Here is a 14,816-nt window from a genome sequence, read left to right as displayed (position 1 = left end):
CCTATCATCATCTCATCATTAATGATTTAATTTTGGAATTTTACAGAAAATTTAAATTATACATATTTTATTAAATAAATATTATATAGTAATTATAAAAAGAATCTTAGTCATCTCTTCTCTTTCTAAAAAGATATATTTTCAAAAAGTTCGTTTCTCTATACGACGACTGGCGATTTCCTTCTTTGGCGGCAATTTCGTTCTTTATCAGCGAGTTCTTTATTCGGCGCAACGACTTCCTTCCTCATTTGAAATGGTAAGTAGGTGCTGAAAATTAAAAACCGTATGGTAAGTAGGATTACTCGTCTCATATAAATCTTCATGTGTCAAAGAATACTCTACAAGATGTTTTGAAGGAGATGAGTGCTTATGTATGGGTTATGGCTGAAGCTAAAGTAGTTACAATTATATTTGTATCGTAAGCTAGAATGTACATCTTTACAAGAGAATTTATTGGAATTTAAAGAAACTGTTGTTGATTAGGAAGTCTTGGAAGTCTAGTATGACAATAAAGACTTAACTTTAATCTTCTATGTTTGTTTCCTATAATCGTATATCACGTTTACGTTTTGCGATACTATTTTATTATTTATAATATTGTCACAATTAATGATATTTATGATGTATTATTCGTTAAGGAGAAAATGAAAGATCTTGTTAGTCATTTTGATGGTTGGGTAAATAGTCTTATTGTTGGAGGGAAAACCCAAGAAATGTTATAAAAGACTATAATACAAATAGATCAAATTCAAGAAAACCTTAAAAGACTTACAATTATTGCAGAAATAGAAGCCACATAAAATTTGAGTGTTGGAAACTATAAAATAAAATTAAGAAAGAGTATGGTATTCTAACTGAAAGACATACATAAAATTTAGGCGAAACCACTATTGCTGAAGATGAAGACAGTAAACTCATCATAATTTTTTCTTACGACGTGAGATCACAAGATTAATGGATACTCGATCTATTTGTGCGTATCAGATGTGTCTCAATCGGGACTAATTTTCAACATATGATACAGTTTCAAAATGTATTGTGTTACTGAGAAACAATTAATCATGTAAGGTCGTGGGTATATGAATAATAAAAACAAGATATTTGATAGTGTTGTTCGAAAACTTGATGATGTAAGACATGTTCCTAATTTGAAGACAAATATTATTTCTTAGTACTCTCGATTCAAAAGTTTACAAGTACACTATTGAAAGTGGAGTTATGAAAGTTTGTAAAAGTTTTCTTGTCGTGATGAAAGGTGAAAGAAAACCTAAAATGCTATATGTTCTTAAAGAGTCCAGCTTATGTTGTTGTCGCGACCTCCTAGTTATCTAATGATGATATCACAAAGTTGTGGCATGTGCAACTTGGTCATATAAGTGAGAATGACATGACTGAGTTAAGAAAGGGAGGATTTCTTGATGAATAGAGTATTAGTAATTTAAAATTTGTGAACATTACATCCTCGACAAGCAAAAAAATAGTTAGGTTCTTTAAAGTAGAAGAGTGATATGTTGACGATGCATATTTTGGAGCTTAAGCATCTGGATGTGAAGACCTTATTTCCACACATAGATTTATATGAAGACATTTATATGCATCAATCTAAAAAATTTACAGTCTTAAGAGAAGATGACTGTATTTGTTATTTGAAGAAATTTCTTTATGATTTAAAGCAATCGCCAATGCAAGTGGTATAAAAGTTTCGACTCTTTTATGATCACTTGTGACTTCAAAAGAAGTAACTTTGATAGTTGCGTCTACTTGAAAGTTGATTACAATTGTTCATTTGTTTATCTTCTCTTATATGTTGATGATATGTTGATAACAATTAATTATCTAAAGAGATAAATAAAATATAACTGTAACTTGGTAAAGAGTCTGATATAAATAATTTAAGATTTGCAAAGAAAATATTTGGAATGAAGATTTTCAAAGATAAAGCAGCTAGAAAATATACCTAAGTGGTAAAAAGTATATTGAGAAAATCATTTATTATTTCAATACGCTTGATGCTAGTACGTGAATTTTCCATTAATAACTAATTTTAAACTCTCTTATATTATGTCACCTCAGTTTGATGAGGATATCGAATATATGTTACGAACTTCATATTTTATTGCAATTAGTTTACCTATGTATGACATTATTTGTATTCGATCTGATTTGACATATTTAATAAATGCAGTTAGTAGATACTTAACAAATTCAGGTAAAGAGTATTGAGAATAGTTCAATTGAACTTACATTATTTAAGAAATTCAACAGATGCTCATCTACAGTTTAGGAAGATTAGAGATGGAGTTGTCGGTTATATCACTCTAATTATGCTGGCGATCTTGAGAAAAAAAGACCACTCACATGTTTTTTTTTTATCTCGACGGTTGTGCAATTAGTTGAAAAACTACTCGATAAAGTACATTTGTATTGTTTACGGTAGAATACATTACCATTGCAAAATCTTTTAAATAAGCTATTTGGCTGAAAACCTATTAAGGGAACTCGAGAAAGATTTACCGATGTTGACAGTCTCTTGTGATAGTCAACATTATATTTTTCTAACGAAAATGAGATGTTCCATGAAAGAACTAAGAACATAAAATTGATGACATTTTGATATATATATATTAAAATAATGGATATTTTAAACAAAAATACTTTAAAGGTAATAATATATAATAATACTAAAATAATTTTTTTATATAATATTTTGATTAATAAATTAAATTATATGATTAATTAGAAAAGGTGTGAAATAATATTAAATTTGATTGATTATTTTAAAAATCTAAAAAATCGAAACACTTATCTAATATGTATTTTATTCTTGAAATAGAACATATCAAACAACTAAATGGATTGATCTAAGTAGGGATATCAATGTGTACCTTACTCGTCGGGTAGTGAAGTATCCATATCTGTACCCAATTTTTATTTTACTACCTTTTCTTGATTCCAAAACCGACGAGTATATCTATTTTTCCCTATCCCCGATTTGTCGGACATTCGATCTCCGACAAGTATCCCATTACCCGATTAAAAGGTAAATTTATATATTTGACTAAAATTAAGTTACAAAAATATATTGAAAAATAACGAAAAGATAAATAACATTAAATTAGTTGTAAGAACTAAAATTTTACCTACTCAATTTATAAATTTTAAAATAAATATTTTTTAATAAATAAATTCAAAATAATTAAAATTAAGGCCAAACATGATTAAATAATTAATTGGAATAATTATATTTAATAATTAAATTCCAATTAATTAAAATAATGGCTAAGAAAAATAAATAAAATAATTTGAGATAAATATTTATTTATTTTATCTTAGATTAATTTCAAAGGGTTAAAAGAAGTTAAAATAAATCATTTAGGATAAATGTTGTATCCATTTTATCCCAAATAAATTATTAATAAAAATCCCAAAAATATACATTAAAAAATAAAATAAAAAACAAAATAAATGTCATATTTATTAAAAATATTTTGTAGGTTAAAAATGGATCCAAAGGGATTGAAAAAAATCAATTTCAATCTAGCGCCAAGGCTGAAAAAGGGCAGAATCTGTTGCAATCGAAATTAGAAAAATCCAGTGCAGCGGACCCTACATCATCCAGATGAGCGCCCATGCCTCATCCAACGAACAGCAGAGGACCGTATAGCCCGCTGCAACGAAGGAGAAGCACTTCCACGCAATATTGGACCAACTAACGCGCGCATCAACACTGTTAGCCCATACACAATAGAATGCCCATGCGTTCGCGCTTTGCCATAAACAACAATATTTAAGAATCCCTCAACGCTCAAACGCGGAAGAAGTAAACGACGTCGTTTTTCTTCTGGCTTGTTTTCTTCCTCGCGATGAACAACCATGATGATCGACCATAACTTTTGATTTTTTAAAAGTGGAACTCGGCCAATACTCAACCAAAACGACTAATTCGAAAGCTGAAATGATCACCCTAATATGGTGATCATTTCACCTACAAGTATATGCTACATCATCACCCACATCGAGCAACTATATATAGAACAAACAAAATGTCATTAATAACTTTTGGCTGAAATTCGATCCACTTGGTCGATCAACCGACCTTGTGAAGCTATAAATAGACTTCTCTAAGAAAACTGAAGGCAAGTATCACAATCTCTAGCCCTCCAACAATCTCACATAAAATCCTCCATTAAAATTTTCTTGAAAATTTCGAATCTCTGTATAAGATTGTAAAGCTCGGATAAGGGCATTCATAAAGTTTATAAAAGAGTTCCGGAGTGTTCTCCAACTCACAATAAGTTTCTAATCATAATGTAATCCGATTTAAGTTAGAATTGAAAATTTACATTTTAGTTCGACTAGTTTTATATATAGTCGAATTGTGTAAGTCAACTTTCTTCATTCATTAGGTCGGTTGTCCTTGCTCTAGGTTGCCCAAAGCGTTGAAGATATATTTTTTTTTATTGGAAACAATCCTAAGATCATTTATAAGCTTCCTAACGAAACTAATTTAAATCAATCGATCCAAATTTGATTTTAAAATTTTTTAAAATCGGGTTTCTATTTTGAGTTATAACTCAAGAACAATAATCCAAAAACATTTCTAACATGTTTCTAAGGAGAGATCTGTTCCACTCTATATCTCTCTCTCTGTACCCTTTGAAAATAATAATAAAAGATTCCTTTATAAAGACAAATACAAGAATTTAAACGACGTAGTTTTAATTATTTTTTCAAATGGAACACAGAGGTACATGCATGGAATGGAACAACTGATCATTGCCCTTCTAAGGATGTTAAGAGTACATCCAGACCAATTCCAAACAATCCCGATCATGTTTAATCAAATACTAATTTTATTTTATAAAAATAAAAAATTCAAAATGAACAGTCAATGCTCATGTTTTGGTTTCATTCAATCATATGAAGTATAAGGAAGTTATTGACAAACTCCTTACGCTTCATTAAACCATAAAAATCAAAAACACGTTTTCACTTCAAAATTATTTGATTTAAATGGAACATCATTCTTATCGAATGATGCATCATTTTGATGTTATAAATGATCATTGAGACTAAACGAAGCTCCCATGCCTTTAGATCGAAGGGTTAGGGCCCCAGTCGAATTCATAAAACCTGTAGTTTGATGTTCTTGACGATCGACCGAAGGCTCGACTAAAGGCTCGACCTGGGTTTGATTTCCGACCGAGAAAATCGAACCTTCCCCTGTACCCCGACTAAGGAATCTCGCACCCAACTGAGATTTCTTAGCCCAAGACCGAGGAATCTCGCACTCGACCTAGAACTCCTAGCTCAGGACCGAGAGCTCCCTGCACCTCGTTCAAGAATTTCTAAACTAGACCAAGAATTCCTAGCCTAGGACCAAGGAATCTTGCACCCGACCAAGAATTCTTAGACAAAGACCGAGAGCTCCCCGCACCTTGATTAAGGATTTCTAGTCACGACCGAAAAAACCTAACCCAAGACCAAGAGCTTCTTGTACCTCGATCGAGAGCTCTTAGTCCAGGACCGAGAGTCCCCACACCTCGACTGAGGGCTCCCTACACCTTGACCGAGAATTTCTGCATCCGACCATGGGGTCTCGACCCCAGATCAAAAGGATTTAGCCTAAGACAGAGGGATCGACACCCTCGACCGAGTGGACCGGTCCCGAGGCCTGTTTGGTTGAGATTTAAAATTTAAAATAATATTATATTTTATTTTGAAACCCCAAACCATTATTGAAAAATCCAAAAAAAATATAAAATAACTTCAAAATATTTTTTAGAATATTTTCACAAATTATTTTTGATAAGGGTCTATTTGAGATTTATTTGTAAATCATAATGCCTTAAACTGATTTTTCAGGTACAATTTTAAATGCAAGTAAATATTTGCATGTTTATGACTATAAAAATAATTGGTTAAATAAAACGTAATAAAATCAATTTTTTAAAAGTTAAGATTTTATAGAAGAGACAATTCTTTAACGGATACGGAGGATATAATGCAAAAGTTATTTCCTGAGTATCAGGAAACACCGTATTCAAAAGAATTTATGTTCAAATGTACGTTTGTATACGTATACAATACATTTATTAATTTTAAATTAAAAATCAATTGACGACTCTTTAATCAAATAAATAACTTTTTAAATTAATTATTTTAAATTAATTTAAAATACATATTTCTTTTAATCAAACGATAATTTGATTATCATAAATCTAAAAGATTATTTAAATTAGATCAAAAATTAATTATTGTTGTAATTAATTTATAAAAATGCAGGCACATATTTTTATAAATTTTTTAAAATAATATTTTATTAAAATATTCTTGACACGTAAATCTAGGTTAAGATTTCTCGAACTTCGAGCTTTTTCGGGACAAAGAAAATTTCAGGGGTTACATTTGTAATATCGAAATAAAAAAATAAAAAACAGAATCGGAAATGTTGAGAAATATTAAGAGATGAAGGTGAAAAAGTGATGAGAGATGGAGATAAAAGAGTAATGAAAAAAATAATTTTTTGATAATAAAAAAAGTGTGTATAAGATTGAAGTGTGGCTAAAAGTGGAGTGTGAATAAGAATAAAATAAATGATGTAATTATTATAAGGTAGGTAATAATTAGAATGTAAAACACCATATATATATATATATATATATATATATATATATATATATATATATATATATATATATATATATTAATATAGTCGGGTATTGGGGATCCCGACTCCGAATCTGAACTCAATCGAGTACCTTCTCCACTATCCATCCCATTACCGATCCGATCCCGATTTAAAATATTCGAAACCAATAATCCAAAATGAGTACTCATTGTCATCTTAGATGTAAGTAAGAGTTTTTTCAAAGAGTTGTTTATTTTATTTTTAAAATCCAAATAAGATAATGGAAGATGTTTATAACACTAACCATAATATGAATGCAATAGTTTCCTCCTCTAATTATCCAAATAGAAGGCCAAAATTAATATTATTTTTTCTATTTGTTAGTTTTTTTCTTTCTTTTGGAAAACATGATTTATTACTTTATTATTGAGAAGAGTCAAAGTCCTCAAAGAATGCATAAAACTATGTACCAGTAATACTAATATTAATATATAATATAATGAAACCTTCTTTAGAACTTTCTCATCTCAATATTAATATATAAAAAGAAATACTTAAAACTAGTTATTTAATTAAAGATAACCAATCAATTCAAACAACTACTAAATTAAACCAAAAGGAATAGTCAATGAAACCTTTTGATTATTTTGGAAAATCTCTATCAGCTGTTAGATGAATATTTCTTATAAAAAAACAACTCAGAACCTTAATTAGTTCATATTCATTCAACTTATTTAAATTTTAATAATTAGTTTAATTATAATAAAGTGAAAGACGCTTCTATTAAATTAAAAAAAATATTATTATTAAAGTCATTTTTATTTGATTTTTGAAGATTTTTTTTAAAAAAAATAGTGTTAATTATTATAATAAATTTTTAGTCCGATAAATAACTGTAAAAAAAAAAGTCCAGCATGATAACTGTCAAAAAGTATAATATGAAAATGAGATAGGTTTTGAATTTTTTTTTAAATAACTTATTTTATTTATTTATTCTTAATTTAACATAGTTTAATATTTAAATTCAATTATTTATTTATATTTTAACTCTTATAACTCATTATTAAATATATCTTAAATTTAATAATTTATATTATATATATATATATTTAAATTATAAATTTAATTATTATATTTTAATATATCTATTTAAATTATTATTATTGTTTTTTTATAAATTAATTTTTAGTAATTAGCACTAATTTTTATTCTACTAAATAACTTTAAGAAAGTCTAATATGAAAACGAGGGAAGTTGAGCAATGATATATAAACGAAAGTCCTTCCGCCGCCTTCCATCAACGGCAACCGCGTTGAATACTTTTTAACGCGCCTTCTTCATTTCTATATATATATATATTCACGCCTCCCATGCATAATCCATCATCCTTCATTCAAAACCAAACCATGGGAGAATCTAAACAGCCACACCTGAATGGAGCATACTATGGTCCTTCGATTCCACCGCCGTCCAAAACCCATCACAGGCACGGTCGCGGCTCTTGTTGCGGCTGCCTCTGCGGCTGTCTCTTCAGTCTCATTTTCAAAATCCTCTGCACAATTCTGGTCACCATAGGTCTTATCGTCTTGGTTCTCTGGCTCGTCTTCCGCCCTAATCAGGTCAAATTCTACGCCACCGATGCTACTCTCACTCAGTTCGATCTTTCCACCACAAACAACACTCTCTATTACAACCTCGCTCTAAACCTCATCATTCGAAACCCTAACAAACGCGTCGGAGTCTACTACGACCAAATTGAGGCCAGCGCCTATTACGAAGACGAGCGGTTACAGACTAAGGATCTGCAGAGATTCTATCAGGGACACAAGAACACGGCCAATGTGAGCACCGAGTTTCAGGGGCAGAGTGTGGTGGTTTTGCAGGGATCCGATAGAACGAGTTACGATTCGGAGAAGTTATCGGGGATTTATAGCATTGATTTGAAGCTTAAACTCCGAATCCGATTGAAGGCATGGTGGTTCAAGACGCCGAGATTTACCAGCAAGGTCGAGTGCGATCTGAAGATACCTTTGAATTCCAACATGAATGGCGGTTCGTTTCAGAGCAAGAGGTGTGATATTGACTGGTAGTCATTCACCGGTTTATTTTCTGGTTATGGCTGTTTGTTCCATTCCTTACTTCTTTGTCAATTCAGTTCAGAGCATTTCTTTTTTCCTTATTGTAATGTACTACTACTATATCATATTGATTTGATTTTTGGGGCTTGTTAATAAATAAAAGGCATTTGATTTCATATTATGATTTATTTACCTATCATCATCATTAATGATTTAATTTTGGAAATTTACAGTAAAATATAAATTATACATATTTTATTAAATAAATATTATATAGTATTTGTAAAGAGAAATAATAAGGATATACCACATATGTAGGATAGAAAAGAAAAAAAAAAAAAATTGAAAAAAAATCAGCATGCCTCTTCGTTTTATCTTCTCTTTCCAAAAAGAGATATTTCCAAAAAAATCGTTTCTCTATCCAACGACTGACTTCCTTCTTCGATGATAACTTCGTTTTTTATCGGCGAGTTTCTTATTCGGTGCAACGACTTCCTTCCTCATTCAAAATGTGAATGATAAGTAGACGCTGAACATTAGAAATATGGTAGACTATGTCTCACATAAATTTTCATGCGTCAAAGAATACTTTACAAGTATATTTGATAAGATGAATGCTTATGGGTTATGGCTGAAGCTAAAATAGTTATGCATTACGAAAATCTTACTAGTAGGCTGCATCTGAAGCAACAATTATATTTTTATCGTAGGCTAGAATGTATGTCTGTACAAAAGAATTTATTGGAATAAAAGAAATTGTTGTTGATTAGAGGTCTTAGAAGTCAAGTATGACAATGCAAATTTAACTTTAATTCTACTATGTTTGTTGCCCCTAATCGTATATCACGTTTCGTGATACTATTTTATTTACTCATAATATTGTCACAACTAATGATGTATTATTTTTTAAGTAGAAGATAAAACATCGTGTTAGTCATTTTGATGGTCCGGTAAATGGCCTTATTGTTGGAGGGAGAACCCAATATTGTTGAAGATGAAGACAATCAACTCATCATGGCTTTTCACAAAATTAATGAATACTCGATAATGGTTGTACATATTATATGTGTCCCAATAAGGACGGATTTTCAACATATGATACAATTACTAATTGTGTTGTGTTAATGAGAATCAATTCATCATGTAAGGCCGTGGGTATAAGAATAATAAAAATTAAGATATTTGATGGAGTTGTTCGAACACTTGATAATGTTAGAGATGTTCCTCGTTTAAAGTGAAATGTTATGTTTTTAGTACTCTTGATTCAAGGGTACAAGTACACTATTGAAAGTGGAGTTATGAAAGTTAGTAAAAGTGTTATTGTCTTGATGAAATGTGAAAGAAAACCTAACATGTTATATGTTTTAAAGACTCCACAATTATAAGCAATATTATTTCCGTCACCTCCTAATTATTTGATGATGATGTCACAAAGTTGTGGCATATGCCACTTGGTCATATGAGTGAGAATGAAATAACCGAGTTGAGCAAGTGAGGAATTCTTAATAGATAAATTATTAGTAAATTGAAGTTTTGTGAGCATTACATCTTCGACAAGCAAAAAAATAATTAGGTTCTTTAAAGAAATCCACACACTAGAAGAATACTTGATTATATTCACTCTCATCTTTGGGGATCATTTAAAGTATCTTCTATGAGAGTTGTCTATTATATGTTGACGATTGTTGATGATTACTCCAAAATAATTAGGTTTTTTTTGAAGTAGAAGAGTGATGTGTTTTCTAAGTTTAAGGAGTAGAAGATTATGATTAAAAATTAGACTAGGAAACCAATAAAACATGTACGTACTGATAATAGTTTAGAGTTATGTTCTGAAGAGTCCAATACTTAATGCAGGATTCAAGAAATCATGATGCACTTCACAATATCTAAAAATTCACAACAACATGGTGTGATAGAGAGGATAAATAAGACTTTGATGAAAAATATTCGTTGTATGCTCCTTAATGTTGATTTACTAATGTCATTTTGAAGCTATAACTTTAGCATGTTTCATCTTCAATTCTTCTCCATCAAGTGCGTTTAATAAACAGACTCCACAAAAGTTATTCTAATTTTAGAATTTGATTGTTCTACGTATGCTCATGTTGATGAAAGAAAATTGGAAGCTCGGTCTATGAATTATATTTTCATCGGTCTAATCTAGAGTTGTTAGATATTTCACCGCTTGCACCACAATATCACATTGATATAGATAATTTTATATATGATATTAGATTTCCTCGAAGACTCAACGAGGAAAGTTATAGTCAAATTTCAGAGATTGATTTATTGACGTGTTTTTTCCGGTTGTGAAGCATATTTTGATTCGAGCACTATTTGTCATCGTGACGATACATATTTTGGAGCTTTAGCAACTAGATGTGAAGACCGTGTAGAAACACCGAGATTTAGATGAAGACATCTATATGCATCAATCTAAAGAATTTATAGTCTTAAGTGACTGTATTTTTTATTTGAAGAAACTCCTTTATAGTTTAAAGTGATTGCAAAGATAGGTGTTATAAATGTTTCGACTCTTTTATGATCACTCATGACTTCAAAAGAAGTAATTTTGATAGTTGCGTCTACTTGAAAGTTGATTATGATTGTTATTTTCTAATCTTCTCTTATATGTTGATGATATATTGATAACAATTAATGATCAAAATGAGATAAAGAAAATATATGTGCAACTTGGTAAATATTTTGATATGAAGGATTTAAGAGATGCAAAGAAAATACTTGGAATGAAGATTTTCAAAGATAGATTGTGACGATACATATTTTGGAGCTTTAGCAACTAGATGTGAAGACCGTGTAGAAACACCGAGATTTAGATGAAGACATCTATATGCATCAATCTAAAGAATTTATAGTCTTAAGTGACTGTATTTTTTATTTGAAGAAACTCCTTTATAGTTTAAAGTGATTGCAAAGATAGGTGTTATAAATGTTTCGACTCTTTTATGATCACTCATGACTTCAAAAGAAGTAATTTTGATAGTTGCGTCTACTTGAAAGTTGATTATGATTGTTATTTTCTAATCTTCTCTTATATGTTGATGATATATTGATAACAATTAATGATCAAAATGAGATAAAGAAAATATATGTGCAACTTGGTAAATATTTTGATATGAAGGATTTAAGAGATGCAAAGAAAATACTTGGAATGAAGATTTTCAAAGATAGAGCAACTAGAAAATTATACATAACTGAGAAATAGTATATTGAGAAAATTCTGTATTGTTTCAACATGCTTGATGCTAGTCTCGTGAGTTTTCCATTAACAACTCATTTTAAACTCTCTTCATTTATGTCACCTCGATTAGATGAGAACATCGAGTATATGTTACGAACTCTATATTTTATTGTAATTGGTTTACTAATGTATGTAATTATTTGTATTTGATCAAATTTGACATATTCAATAAATGCAGTTAGTAGATACTTGACAAGTTCAGGTAAAGAGTATTAGAGAACAATTTGATGGATCTTACATTATTTAAGAATTCATTGGATGTTCACCTACAGTTTAGGAGGATTAAAGATGGAGTTGTCAATTATGTCAACTCTGATTATGCTGACGATCTTGACAAAAAATATCGCTCACATGTTTTGTTTTCTATATTCACGGTTGTGCGATTAGTTGGAAAACCATTTTATATAGTATATTTACGTGGTCTACTACCGAAGTAGAATACATGACCATTACAAAAACTTGTAAAGAAACTATTTTTATTGATAAACCTATTCGGGGAACTCGAGAAGGATTTACAGATGATAACAATCTTTGTGATAGTCAAAATGATACTTTTTGACCAAAATTGAGATGTTTCATGAAAGAACTAAGCACTTCAAATTGACGACAGTTTGGTATACGTTTTAAAATAATGATTGTTTTAATAAAAATACTTAAAAAGGTAATAATATAAAATAATAAAATAATTTTTTTAAATAGTATTTTGATGAATAAATCAAATTATGCGATTAATTAGAGAATTTATGAAATAATATTTAATTATATTGAAATTATATAGAAAATCTAAAAATGAAAACACTGATCTAATATGCATTTCATTCTCGGAATAGAACCTAACAAACAGTTAAATGGATGGATATAAGTATCCATTATAATAATTAGTTATATAATTTCCTTTTACTTAGGCTAAATTGGTAGAGTTAGTAAGCATAATTTTCTCCCAAATTCAAGGTCATTAATTTATATAGAGCCTTATTCTATTTTCTTCTCATATTTGACAAACTTTTATAAATAGGAACTTGTAGATGTTATAACAAATATATAAAATTCATTCTAAACATTATTTTCTACATGGTATTAGAGTAATACACGATCCTCTTCTCCCTTTCTTTCTTTTTTCGTTCAACACATGATGCCACTCCTTTTCTGATTTGCCTCTCATGGCCAACAACAACTCTTCCTATATTAGTAACCCTCAAGAGCCATCAAAACCCTTCACTTGTATCACCGTCAGCAGTGTCACCAAGCTTCTTCCTTCCAATTACCTCACCAGAAAACTTCAAGTTGAAGCTCTCCTCGATGGCTATGATTTTCTCAAATATCAAGATTAATCATTTCCTTCACCGACAACAATGATCTCCACCACCCTTCAATCTCCGGTGACAACTCCGAATCCTAATTATCATACCTGGCGTCGACATTACCGTCTTATATACGGTGCTCTCTTCACCACACTTTCCCTTGAAGTGGAATTCCTGGTATCTCAAACGACATCACATGATCTCTAGACACTTCTCTAGAGAACATATGCCAAGGCATCCCGTAATCACCTCAAGTAGTTAAAAGAGCATCTCCACACAACATCCAAAGGTACTCAATCCATCAACACTTACACGCATTATATGAAGCAAGTGTAGATCTCATTGCCTCCCATGCTCTCCTATCTCCGTTGAAGACATGATTGATTATGTCTTGCGTGGGCTCGACGACAACTACGGATATGTCATTGATGGAGTCAATACAAGGGACACCATTCCATTTGATGACCTCCTCGAGAAATTTCTCATTCAATAACTCTCCCTTATTGCTGCTCAACGGTAGACTCCTCCTATGATAGCCTTGAATGTACAGACTCGACCCAACCATTTTGACGAAACTCGACCTGGATAATTTTCTACAGCATGCACTTACGCCTTAAAAATCGCAAACCATTTCTTTGTCATTGTTAGTGATGCAATGTCAAGGGTCATGTGTTGTCTCAGTGTCATACCTTCAAGAAGCAGCATCCTAGTGTCTCGCCGCCTCTTTGTAACTCTTTTGCTAACCCTGGACAAATAGCCTTACTTAAAGCTAAAAAAGGAGTGAAAACTACTAGAAGGAACTCAAGATTTGTTGGACACCTATATAAGATCTGATATGATTTGATCGATTGTGTAAAGCCCGCAATAGCAACAAAACTGGGGAAAGTATACAACTTTAAGTCTGACGAGAACAACTTCCTCTTAATAAATCTTCCTATTTCGCCAATATCATATCTTCTAGCAAGTGAGGTCAAACATAAGAGCCCTAGTCCTCTACCATCTCGTGGGAATTTCAATTCTTAAGTTTCATTTTAAAAATAACACAACACTATTCAATCCTAACTTTTCAACAAATTTGAAGGAGGTAACCATAGAGAAAGTCAAGACGGCTCTTCCGGATCAAACATTGCCGAGAAAGAGAGAATAACGCCCGAAGAGATCTTCTGATAGTTGCAGGATGAAATCCGAGGATAATTTTGGATCTTGTTCTTGTTTGCATGTAGAAAGATCAGCTTTTGACAACTCCCAAACATTTGGCGATCTCAGATGTGTCGATGGTGACTCATTTTTTCAATGAATCATTTCTTCGGACAAAAGAAGATTATGTTGCTACAACTGCTGGCACATCTCAAAATAATTTTCTGGTTGACAGTGGTGCGACGCATCACGTCACCAATGATCTTTCCAATCTAGCACTTCATCATCCGTACACGAGTCCAAATTCATTGTTTATGGGTAACGGTTCAGGTTTAAACATCTCTCATTCTAGAACACTTTTAGTTAATGACTTATCCCTCTCAAATACTTTGTGCGTTCCATCC

At 31.0% G+C, this 14,816-nt stretch overlaps 1 protein-coding gene across 1 annotated transcript; it reads left to right on the top strand.

Annotated features, from left to right (window-relative positions):
- Positions 1 to 8,021: 8,021 nt before the first annotated feature.
- On the top strand, positions 8,022 to 8,890 carry LOC124916533 (NDR1/HIN1-like protein 3). Its single transcript, XM_047457264.1, has one exon. It carries the CDS (start codon positions 8,038 to 8,040, stop codon positions 8,719 to 8,721), a length of 684 nt encoding a protein of 227 aa, XP_047313220.1. The 5' UTR covers positions 8,022 to 8,037; the 3' UTR covers positions 8,722 to 8,890.
- The last annotated feature ends 5,926 nt before the right edge of the window (positions 8,891 to 14,816 follow it).

Source organism: Impatiens glandulifera, chromosome 9, assembly GCF_907164915.1.
Source record: "Impatiens glandulifera chromosome 9, dImpGla2.1, whole genome shotgun sequence".
Lineage (NCBI taxonomy): Eukaryota > Viridiplantae > Streptophyta > Magnoliopsida > Ericales > Balsaminaceae > Impatiens > Impatiens glandulifera.
Note: the sequence above shows the minus strand (reverse complement) of the source record. Positions and strands in the feature narration are given on the sequence as shown.

Coding starts and splice junctions, on each gene's coding strand:
- LOC124916533 (XM_047457264.1), top strand. CDS start 8,038: ATGGGAGAATCTAAACAGCCACACCTGAATGGAGCATACTATGGTCCT.